At 39.7% G+C, this 13,180-nt stretch overlaps 1 protein-coding gene across 1 annotated transcript in view; it reads left to right on the top strand.

Annotated features, from left to right (window-relative positions):
- Positions 1-13,180, top strand: part of LOC124260412 (Fanconi anemia group A protein-like) — a 31,582-nt gene that overhangs the window by 11,907 nt on the left and 6,495 nt on the right. Inside the window, exons 8-10 of the mRNA XM_046694715.1 lie at positions 3,905-3,991; positions 4,840-4,940; positions 7,843-7,984. Of these exons, the coding sequence (XP_046550671.1) occupies positions 3,905-3,991; positions 4,840-4,940; positions 7,843-7,984 (330 nt within the window). The remainder of the gene's footprint in view (positions 1-3,904; positions 3,992-4,839; positions 4,941-7,842; positions 7,985-13,180) is intronic.

Here is a 13,180-nt window from a genome sequence, read left to right as displayed (position 1 = left end):
TTTTACCTCGACGACGGGATACAAGTAGATCAAGATCCACTCGCGTCTCAAACTACAGTTAAATTACATCATAAAGCTACTAACACAACTAGGTTGGTTAGTAAACTTACATAAGTCGGACCTAGTACCATCGCAAGACCTACAGTTCCTAGGTATTCGATTCATCACAAATCGCAACCGTATTATGGTACCAGAAGACCGTTGGCTCAAGATACAACAGACCATTCCACCAGCTCTACTCTCTCCGTTACCACTGCGACAATGGCAGAGCCTACTAGGTCTTCTCACATCAGCCCAAGACATGACTGTCACAGGCAGATTACAGTTACGTCCCCTACAGGTCCTCATCAACGCACATCTCAACGATGTACAACCATTCAGTCTACCGAAACATCTCAGACCACATCTACTATGGTGGACCAAGAAATCGAATGTCTGCGAAGGGATTTGTTTAGCAGAGCAGGAATACAAAACCCATCTGTATGTAGACGCGTCACTCCAAGGTTGGGGAGCTCATCTCACCAACCACACGATATCAGGGTTATGGAATCAGCAAGAATGCAAACTCCATATAAACAGTCTAGAAATGAAAGCTGTAATCAACGCCATTCTACATTGGAGCACATTTCTACAAAATGCGCGCCTAATGATCCATACGACAGTGGCGTTCTACATAAACAAGCAAGGCTCAACGAGATCGATGAACCTTTTGAACCTAAGTTTTCAACTGTTCGATTTAATACAAGATCTAAATCTACATGTCAGAGCAGTGCATTCCGGAGCCAGAAATATACTAGCAGACGCTCTCTCTCGGCCTCATCTACCATCACCGACAGAGTGGATGATCAACAGGGAAATTTTTGCACAGATAATCAAGCAATTAGGAGCGCCGCTAATAGACCTATTCGCCACGCGATTCAACAATCAGCTACCGACATTCGTGGTCACCAGTCCCAGACCCCAAGCTTGGGCAACGGACTCTAAGTCTATCATGGAAGGCCTCAACGCGTGCTGCGTTTTCGCCGCCAGCAATAATACCTCAAGTATTACAGAAAATCAGACAAACACAGAGCCTACAACTCACTTTGGTCGCTACCTACTGGTCGGCCAGAAACGGTTTCCCATACTAATTCAAGAAATCGGTCAACCAACACTGGAGCTACCCAAGCGCTAAACCTGTTAATTCATCCTCACACCAAACAAGTGCACGGAAACCCAGCAATGTTCCAACTACACGTATGGACTGTATACAAATGTGTTTAAACAAGAGAGGATATTCTGCCAGGGCGGCAAAAGCAGTCACGCTTGTTTTACGTTACTCAACTCAGAACTTGTACGACACGACAAGTGGCACAGTTTTCAAAATTATGCAACAAAGAAAGGGTTTACAGCAAGAGAGGCTTCACAACCTCAAGTGGCAGACTATTTGTGTTACCTACGCCAAAACAAACATTTAAAAGGTTCAACGATATCAACATATCTTGCCGCTTTTAGCTCTGTAATCACCATGAGAACGGGTGTCAAATTGACAAGATCTCCAGAGTTACTGGCCTTACTACGAGCTTTCGATTGGAGGACCAAAAGCGAAGTTCCACTTCCAGCTTGGGATCTGAATGTAGTGTTACAACACCTCACGAAAGTGAGGTCTATGAACCTTGGAATCGACAAACTTTGAATTTCTCTCACAGAAAACATTGTTTCTGCTATCGCTAGCCACAGCAGCAAGAATGTCTGAAATTCACGCCTGGATTACGAGAGGATACAGTTTGATGACAATCATAACACAGCGCACTCCTCGGATTAAGATGGGATTTCATCGCGAAAAATCAACTGCCAGGTCAACCAGACAGATTATTCCACATCCCGCGCTTATCCTCTATTCTCGGATCACAAGATACACAAGACCTATCACTGTGTCCGTAAGAGCCAAAGTTTATTTACTTAATTTATCCAAAACAAGGAGAAGATTTCTCAAACGCTTATTCATCCCATTATCGCCTACTTAATCAAACAGAAGTGTCACGGACCACAATATCTATTTGGATAAGGACTGTCATTCTCCGTGCCTACAAGGCAGCAGGCTTGGACCCACCAACAGCATCAAATCCACATGAGATCAGGGCACTGGCCTCTACCCTCGCCTCTACACGGTAACTGTTCCTTGAACACGATTATGGAAGGATGCTATTGGAAATCTAACATGGTATTTGCTAATCACTACCTAAGAGACATCACTACAGAAGATGTCTCTGGCATTCACCATTTCGACCACTGGTCCTCGCCAGCAACTGACAGTCCCTCAGAGAGGCTTAAAATATTATCCTCACAAGATTAATATGTATTTTATACATACTCATCTAGCTTATAACTCTACGGAGTTTTAGGGCTATGTATATATGTTCAGCTTAAGTATTCAACCTTAAGCATATACTTTGATATAGTCAATTTCAGTGCCTCTATCAGAGTCACCTATATATATATATATATAATTTATATGTATTGTTCAATATATTCATAATGTAATTCCCCTTTAATGGCTTTATATAACCTATGGTTTTCTTTATACAGGAAACATCCTAAATCTAAGCCTTCATGAAGTTCCGTGAGGGGATATTACAGTATATCTATACAAAATCACTAATTATAAATCCAAAGTATTCTGTTACCCACCTCCGCTCTGTGAGGATGCTACAAGCAAAAGAGCATGAGTCAGGATAAGGAAAAATATGTAATTTTTAGAGTAAAATTGATATTTTATACTTATCCTGACTCATGAGGTTAGCCCTCCCATCCTCCCCACATAACACTTTGGATTTCCCTGTAAATTCAAGTGTTGGGCTCGCTAAATCAGGAGAGAGTGGAGCACATGGCCAGAGGGTGGCTTACACCTTTCCCCGCCAGGGGAGACAAAGGGGAGCAACTCGTGGTGAGTACCAATTAGTGATTTTATTTTGAAGGGAGCTTCAAATAAGGAGATACAAGTGTTCCACTATGTTCGCAAGAAGAAGAAGACAAGCAAAAGAGCATGAGTCAGGATAAGTATAAAATATCAATTTTACTCTAAAAATGAAATTCAGAACCTGAGGAAATCTAGACTTGCTTCATTTAGGGCTTTAGCATTGCAGGGAGGGCTAGGCAGAAGGAAAATAATATGGTTCAGGGACTGTGCATTCTCTTCCCACAGAGGTTACTTGTCATATCTTCCTACAAACCTCTGTTCTAATACGGCCATATTTCCCGGTTCTCGTAAAATCCCCTAGCGGCAAAAGATCGCAACACGAATTATCTCCCTTCTTTCTATCCAATCAGAACACGTGTTACATCGACTTAGATTCAACTTGACTAACACAAGCAAATGTGGGGCCACAAATATCCCCCATCTGCCGGGGACTTGTGTTGATGTTACACACAAGACGTTTAATGGCTAGCTTGTCCGTTGTCAACGAGGGCAATGGAGACGCCACTGATCCGCCATAACATGACTGAGTTCTGTCTAGAAGAAACGTTTGCGCATCGCGCAGGGGAAGAAGTTTAGTTTTCTCGAAGCATACGGAAATTACCGAGGCCTTGCGAATGATCACTTTTGAAACAACGACGCTGATTGCACAACTAAATCTGATTGCCTCCAATCACAAGTCTTGAACGCTCACACCATGAAAGGGCCGTATTAGAACAGAGGTTACGTAGGAAAATATGACAGGAGTAACCTCTGTGGGAAGAGAATGGGGACTGTGAGACTGACTAAATAAATACTTTAGTCTCCAGTTATGTAAAACATTGCTATACTGAGGTTACTTACCTTGAAATCATATAATGTGAGATTAAAATATTTTTATAGTATCTGGCTACATTATTATTCTGAATTACAAAATGCCACCATCAACATGCCAAGTTCTGTTTTCAGTGCGTCCTCACCCTGCAATCCTGTGGTACGGAAGACGACCTCCTCTGCAACCTCATCTTACACCCACTACTAGCCGTCTCAATACTGGTATGTATTTTGTGGTCGTGTTGACTCCAGGGTAGGACAGGTCCATAGAATGCCCTGCTGGAAGTAAGATGACTTAAAAGAGAATTAGTTTATCACATTGTGGCCGGACTCCTTATGTGTCAACTTACTCTGATGGAGGGTTGTTGCTTGTGTTTCAGACTCTATTATGTAAAGATAAAGTCAAACTCTATTGTCACAAAGCTGGAATAGGCTGTTTGTGTTTGACTTTCTTTATCTGATGTCTGTTCAAGTTTGGATAGTCTGATGATTTAAATAGAGTATCATTCATTGTGTAGTGTTGATAGGTCAGATATTTACAAGTATATTCAAATCTATGCACAATGTTAATACATGATACACTTAATAGAAGTCCCATGAAGATGCTGGGGTAGAATAGGTCTTCAGCAACCCATGTGCTTGCCATAAAAGGCGACTATGCTTGTCGTAAGAGGCGCGACTAACGGGATCGGGTGGTCAGGCTCGCTGACTTGGTTGACACATGTCTTCGGTTCCCAATTGCACAGATCGATGCTCATGCTGTTGATCACTGGATTGTCTGGTCCAGACTCAATTATTTACAGACCGCTGCCATAGAGCAGGAATATTGCTGAGTGCGGCGTTAAACTAAACTCACTCACTCACTCACTTAAAAGAAACCAAGTCACTAAACCGCAGACCCACATACTCAGTCACTCAAAAAATCACTGCCTGCCATACACTTAAAATCTAACCCAGATTCACTCACTCACTCACTCAACCACCATGTTATCTATTTATTCATTTAACCATTGACATTCATTGAAGACTCCACATCACTCACTCACTAACTCACTCACTCACTCTGCCAGGTACACTGGACAACCATCACGTCAGTGCTCCATGCAAGCGGAGTGAAGGGAGACAACTCTGTCTTTGCTGCCTACTTCAGTACTGTAGCCTGGACAGAAAAGTGAGTACCTGAATCTGATATGTTACTCCAGAACCTTCTGCCATATATTAGCTCCCAATCCAGAATCCCTAAAACCAGTAGTGGCAACATTTTTCTGTTTTATTCCTGAGATGTTCATATGTCAAAAAGTGACACATGTATTTAATCCTACAATATATACAATTGACCATTATTTTATCATGGCTGACTTTTTGCTGAAAAGCATGGCTCCTCATCTTCGCCCTGGTATGGTTATTCCCACGCTAAACTGTTCAGTGAGAGAACGGTATAAAAACAATGATTTAACCATATTTAACTCAACATCTTTAACTGACTCGCTTGTCTTTGCACTATCTCACAAGCAGTCATGTCAATCCCAGCAACTGATTCTTACTTGCTGAACCAAAAGTGTTCCAGTTGTCTAAAGTCATCTAGAGTTACATCCCTTTATCATGCCAACAGAAACCTACTGTCTTGTGTTTGAATTCCCGATCTGAAATCTGTATTACTTAGTTCCACATTAAGCTGGCTCGCCTCGAAATACCTGAAAGGAACCGTAAGAAAAACCTGACACACTCGCTCACTGAAGAGTCAATTCAGGCTGAAACTGTGGGATTAGCAGGTGAAATAAGTACAAAGTTTAGTATTTCAACATTATACATGAAACTAACATTATTTCAATTATCTTTTATATGATTTTATAAAAACAGTTATGCTCAAGTATACAGACAAATTCACTCGGATATCTGAATACATTGGCAGTTGGAAACCACGTCCTTGTTAAAAACGTCTTATCAGTCCTAGTCAGATGGGATTGCCTCAGTCTGGGCACAGTGGCCAACAAGAATCAATGAAAAGAGGAAATATGATTTGTAGCTTAAGCTTGATAATTAGGCTTGCAACAATTACAAGGTTTATTAAAAAATATGAAAAGAATTTTGGTTAAATGACTTTGCGTGTTCATCCTTGAAACAAGAAAAATGTCAGATCCTGATCATAAACATAAATAAATTTTGGATAATCGTGACGTTCACTGTATAAAACACTAACTCTAAAATATTTGTAGATCATAGTCCAATGTTATTTCAGTATAGCGCCTTTGAACAGCATATTGGAGTGATACATCAGGGCGAGAATTTATGGATGTCAACTTCTTTATTTCGAGTACCCTTGAAGGTCCGGGTTAGAATAAACCTTCAGTAACCCATGCTTGTCGTAAGAGACGACTAACGGGATCGGGTGGTCAGGCTTGATGGCTTAGTTGATACATGTCATCAGTTCCCAATTGCGCAGGTCGATGCTCATGCTGTTGATCACTGGATTGTCTGGTCCAGACTCGATTATTTACAGACCGCCGTCATATAGCTGGAATATTGCTGAGTGCAGCATAAAAATAAACTCACTCACTCACTGGCTCTTTATTTTGAGAGATTTTCAAAGAGAGTTCATTCACCTGATGATGGAGAAACAATATACTCCGAAACGTCATGTCCCGCAAAATAAAGAAGTTGACATCCATAAATTGTCTCCTTTAATTTCTGGATTAATTTCAGTATGTGCAATGCTTGTTTTATGTGACAGGCATCTGAAATCTACGTACTTGTATTAGATGTGAATGAACTGTACAACAACAGCGAACTGATGAAAGATCAACTAGTTCCTGCATCTTTTGAAGTACACATACTTGTGTTTACCAACTTGTGTTTACAGCTCCTAATTAGACTAATCCATGTGAAATTGTAAGATGTGTGTATGTTTTCGCCCTGGACTTTTTAAAGTGGTCCAGCACTTGCTGTGCTTTGAAAGGAGAGAAACGGAAACCTGAATTAGCCATTTCCACTTAAAGAATTTCAAGAAGTTTGTGATAGCGTACACCAAGTACCTTTATTTATTGCTTCAAGTGACCAGAGTTTGTTATCACCGAATAAACTCAGATGAACATGTTTTGTAAGATTTGCACTTTATGATCACCCTTTTAATATGCTGTGATGTGCTGGAAATATTGTCAAGTGGTAAAGTTCTGAACATAGATTTAATCAAATGTCGGCTGAGTGTGCAGTGTGCTTTTTCAGAAGGATTTAAAGAATGAATATTTATAGAATAATCCTTGGAATATCTTTAACAAAAACAAACTTTCATCTGTGCCAGGTTAATTTCATACATACATACATACAAACATTTGTATAGCGCCGATATCAAGTACAACTGCTCAAAGGCACTTTGTTTTCCCTCGATCATTGGATATTCATCACAAAAGCACATCATATTTTTCAATCTCAACTCCCTGGGGAGCATACAACTCTTGCTACCTACTAGGCGCACCGAGTTAATGTGGCTTTTCCATCCTTACGAGGTACCTATTGACAGCTGGATGGACTGGGACACATAGTCACAGCACTTTGTCCAACTTTACTGCACGTTGCTGTACCCGCAACTAGGAGTTTGCATGTATTCCTGTGGCCACCATCTGGTCATATACCAACACATTTGTGGGTTCTTGTAAGTGCACAGGGTTGTGTACTGTAAACTAGGAGTTGTGACAACACTGAAAGAGTCTGCACACAAAGTTGACTCCAAGGTTTTTTACACCCGGTCACAGGTGGGCTCGATCCCGGCACATCCAAGCTCGCTGGATTACTAGCCTGGCGCCTTAGCCAGCTTGCCCACCGCAGCATTATAACAGCAACATAACAAGTGTCTCTTTACTTGGTTTGTGGATCTGAAGACACTGTAATTTAGAGAAAGGATAAAAAGAAGAAATCAATGTTTGTTAAAAAAAAATCAATTTTGCTATATTCCTGCAGATTTCAGTTAGTGGCATACATTATATGTACCAAATTACATTTCCTGAAAATGAAATACCGATGACTTTCCCAGAGAGTTCATTTAAGTCTGGTATCAAATGTGTTCATTTTGCTTTCAGATGTATTGAGACACAGGCCTTCTGTCCCTGCATTGCTCCAACCTGGTTATGTGGGGCCGCGCTCTTCTCACTGGGACTGCGTGGCCAGGGTAACATGAAAGCTGTGACTGGTGTGCTGTGCCAGTCCAGTGCCGACCAAGAGGTGAGAGTGAGTCTTAGTTGTTGGTGTGATTCAGTGTGTGTAAGTTCCACCCCACCCTTAACAGCACAGCAGGCTCTACTCTCCCACTCAGATACAACTGTAGTATAAATGTTGATATCAGAGCAGACTCCATTCTCATCCAGATACCACTGTAATAATGTTGACAACAGCACAATGGAATCCACTCTCTCACTCAGATGCAACTGTAATACTGTTCAATATGGAACACGTTTTTATGGATAACAACTTCTTTATTTCGGGAGTGCGACGTTTCGATACAGATTCTTGTACCGTTGTCTTGTACCATTGTCAAGCAAGACTACTGCTTGACAACGGTACAAGAATCTGTATCGAAACGTCGCACTCACGAAATAAAGAAGTTGTTATCCATAAAAACGTGTTCCATATTGTACGTCTCAACTTCTAAAAATGCCACTTAAACAAGTTATGTTATAATGTTGACAACAGCACAATGGATTCGATTCCACTCTCTCACTCAGATGTAACTGTAATAATGTTGACATCACATCAGACTGTTCTCTCCCACTCAGATACAACTGTAATAATGTTGACATCACAGACTGTTATCTCCCAGTCAGACAAGACTCCAATAAGACTTTTTTGTCGACATTGTATTTCCTTCTGGGTTATTTTTCTTGTACTCTTCTGCAACACACAGACATAAGACTTAAACATTGGTGGGAGTTCTCCCAGTCTCCGAAGGTTAATAGAGTTTAGTCTTTACATCTTCTGGCCACATTTTTCACTCATCTTCTGAGGAGGTGAGGTAAGACAGTGCATGATCAAACAGCTCGATTTCTCCCACACACTCATCAAGCAAAGCCTGTTTACATTACCTCGATGATAATTTACAACTCTTCAACCTGTGCTGAAGTACACAGCTAATCAACATTGAACATCTACATTTAAAAGAAATTTCTCATTGTATCGCATTATAATTTTTAGGAAGTATTAGCTTAATTAAATGAGATATATGTTTGCTGCTAAGTACTCACTTCTCTGCAGGGGATGTAATATCAATATTCAAGCCCTGTTAAAGTGATAGATTAACACCAGTCGCCAAAGATCATCTCTTTTTATAATTTGTTTTTTACATGTGTTACTAATGAAACTAATGCTACACGTGATATTTTGTCTTGTTAATAAAACATAAGGCTTCAAGTTTGAAAAATGATCAGTTCAACTGGTTCAATAGTATGAATGGCCTTTAGGAAGTTAGTTTGAGTGAAAAATGTTAGAAAAGTGTTTAACTGATCTTTGAGGATCGTGGTTTTTGGGAAGCTAAACAAACTTTAGGTTTCATAACCAAAACCTGAGCTGAATTTGTGTAACTGATTACTTTTTCATTCAAAAAGGAAGACGGGTCAATTGTGCTGAGGATATTGAGTGACTGCAGGGAAAGAAACCTTTCAAAATATCCCACTAGACCACAGGACCATTGAGTGGACAATAATTAGTGGTCCTGTCTGTACTTCACTGGTCCAAAGGGCGGTGGGGTAGCCTAGTGGTTAAAGTGTTTGCTCGTCACGCCGAAGACCCAGGTTCGAATCCCCACATGGGTACATTGTGTGAAGCCCATTTCTGGTGTCCCCCGCCGAGATGTTGCTGGATCATTGCTAAAAGCGGCGTAAAACCAAACTCAGTCAGTCAGTCACTGGTCCAAAACAACATTCAAAGATTTATTTAACTATCGATACAAAATTCACTGGCCACCAGAACCACTGCAAACGTTTCATTTAGTGGTCCTGATGAATTTTTACTAGCCAGGGACCACAGGGCCAGCGTAAATTTCACACAGTTTAAATCGCTTTCTTAGAATTCTGGTTTGGATTTCAAAGATTTTGCCTGAAAAATTAAAAATCAAAACTTAAATTCAGGTGTCCTATATGGATATTGAAAACTGCTATGTTCCATGTAGGTGGATGTTTCCTTTGATGTTGGTGTGAGGGGAAGGTGTGTGTAGCTGAGGGGACCTGCACCGACTTCCATGTGGTGCTGGTTACGCTGAGATGGAACTGTTTCCCTAATTACCACAAACATGTTCTACAAACTGGCAAACATTATTCAATTTATTTTGTAAACAAATGTAACTTTGACTATGTTGGCTTTAAAGTGTATCAAGCATGGTCGGGAGGGAAAAGGTGACTGATCGTTAACACATGTTTTCAGGGTTGGATCCGGTAAAGTGGATATTCTGAAACGTTTTCTAAGAACAATTCTTTGATGCCTTCAATATAAATTTGTCATTCTGGGTACACATTCAGAGTTTGAATGTTTTCAATAAAGTTTAAATGGATTAAATAAATGAAATCCATCAAGATAAATCTGCTATTTTTCACACATCAATTAATGTTTGTTCCAAAATTTCAGATGTTAGTCCATTATATAATTCAATAGTGATTATATATTGGACAAATAAAATGCTAAAGTAAATTTATTTGATGACATCTGAAAGGGTATTTTCTAAAATTTTCCATAAATTTCATTATTCTACTTTTGCATTTTCTATGAAAACAAGGAATATCTAACATTGTAGTTATGGATATATTGACCAGAGGCCCAGATAAGCTGCGTTTCCGGGTAAAATGCGCATAGAAAATTTCCAATTACGCATTGAAAAATAATTGTTGCGTACCAATTACGCATTTAAAATATTAGATACGCAAAAAGTTTAAAACAAATGCGTACAGAATATATTTATAAAAAGAGCTTGCATAATGAAAAAGACATCGATTGATATCAAGTTGTACTGTTAGTATAGGACTAATGTTGTACTGTCAGTATAGGATGAGTGATTTTTTATGAAATCATTTCCATTATATTTAAGTTGGTTTTGATTAGGTATGACATGAGGCAGAACATACCTGCTTAGTAAACTTACTCAATGATATAATATTTAGGTGAGTAAAATGACTGAAATACGCACATATTTGAAAGCAGTGGGTAACGGAAAATGAAATACCCACTCAACAGTCATAATACCCACTCCAAAAATATACAGTGGGTACAGTACCCACATGAGCTAAATCTTATCTGGAGCTCTGTATTGACTTTTCATCTAAGTGAACAGTAATTCACTCAAGATATAATGTTGATTACACACCTATATGTTTCAATTTTTTCATTAAAAAAAAATGTTTCATTGATTAATAGGAATGTGTGTGAAAGCACTACTTTGACGAAGACATCAGGCTCTGGATACAACCGTGCCTGTGACGCAGACGTCACTAGGATTTTAATTGTTTAGAAATGTGTTTGATTGAGAGACAGCCATGTGAGTTGTGTGGAAAATGTCATGTAGTAGAAGTGGAGCTGCTCCCTGTGTGAGGATCAAGGGGGAGGGGGGAGAGGGCAGGGGGGACAGCTAATGAGGGTGTACAGGAAGACAGCTGGTGAGGAAGGACAAGCCATCAGGGCTTGTGCTTACTAACCTCCACAGGATCTTGCATCATTGCATCGACTCTCTGTGGTCAGGTCGAGGTAAATTAGTTCCTGTATAGTAATGTCTGCCATTACAATTTTGATTTATACAGTAAGATGAATTCAGATATAGTTGAATATATTGTAAGATTTGTCCCATTTTGACTGGTGTTGAAATACATTCGCAGATCCAGAGGTGGGTGTGCTCGCATGCATGCGCACACACACACACACACACACACACACACACACCACCCCCTTTCTCAAAACTCTGTATCCGCCCCTGAAATAGCTGTACTGGTAAATAAGTATTCCTCTTTGTCACTAAGTACAATATTGCCTGTTTCAAAGTTAATGTAAATTTTGTGTGTACATTGTTAAGAAATATAACAAAGCTGGAATTTTGACAAGCCTAGATATGAGAAACTGCTTTCAGTGAACAAAACTTTTGCATGAAAGTTTGTAGTTATACTGTATGTAAAGGTGATTTCTAATTATAACAAGCTGTTGTTTGGAACTCTGCTACATCCACACTGGAGGAAGGGATGGTGTATTTTCATTGTTACTGCCATCAGGGAACACTTGGCATGTTGTACGAGATGACTAGTGTGGACTGGGTGGTTACAATGTGTGTCGACTGTGGATCAGGTGGAGGGCATCCATGGTGCTTGTACAGTGACTTGGCTATCTGATCATATGTACCTAGTAGTGGTGTTCCCGATTAATTGAAATAATCGAAGATTGGTGACAGTGACCAAACAACCAAGCAATCGATCACATTTTCTCATAATCGAACACAAGCGATTTTGGAACTACTGTATTTGTGTTTGAAACATTTGACAATGAAACATGTCTAAGTTGTTAGGGCCTGAAAACTTGTTTAATTCTCAGAAAACTCACTTCACTTACTGAAAGTCATGACCTAATATGTCTTGAAGACTCCAGGAAGTTTATGTACAGGAAATTTCGTCATCACTTTAAAGTAGCAAGTTCCATCATGTTATACTTATCTGCAATAACAACCTGAATTGGAAAATCTGAAAAATACCGCTAACCAATTTTTTTTATGATTGCTCATTGGTAATGAACCAGTCATAAATTGTTAGATTTCAACCAATTCCCAACACTAGTACTTAGCATCCCTTGCTTGTCATCAGCCGGCTGAAATAGGAATCACAGTCTGATTTGACCAAATGTGTTTTTTGTGTCTATTGTGTTTGTTGACATGGCATGGAACATCGCTTGTGTTTTCGAACCACGTTTTGCCTGCCCCGGTCTGATTATTGATGCTTCTGAGATGAGGATATTGTTGAATGTGGCTTGAAAAGACATTAGTAGACGATCACCCCAGTACCATATGCTTGCCGTTGGAGATAGGGGCCTGTGGGACTGGTGGTTTACAAACCACGGAAACACTAAAGAGGCCATTTGTAGAGCTATGCTCAGGGATTTAAAGGATGCGAATTCCTGCGTCCTATACTCATAAAAATTGACAATGGACGCAACTAAATTTATTAGAGCGTCCACAGGGATGCAGAAAAAGTCCCAATACTTTTTTGTAAAAAATCCAATCAAGTAACAATAGGTTATCACTGAGTTTGCTACCAGCTGGGTTATGGTAGTATTTGCAATTTAATTACTGTAACAATTAATGTGATGATCATGATACACAATACAATAACAGTATCAATAATAATATATAATTGTCTGGGACCCCCTTTTTGTTGTCCAGGACCCCTGAAAAATAAGAGTATG

This window comes from Haliotis rubra, unplaced genomic scaffold (assembly GCF_003918875.1).
Source record: "Haliotis rubra isolate DU_JTF1 unplaced genomic scaffold, ASM391887v1 Scf761, whole genome shotgun sequence".
NCBI classification, from domain to species: domain Eukaryota; kingdom Metazoa; phylum Mollusca; class Gastropoda; order Lepetellida; family Haliotidae; genus Haliotis; species Haliotis rubra.
The sequence above is the reverse complement of the archived record's forward strand: the minus strand, read 5'-3'. Positions and strand labels throughout refer to the sequence as shown.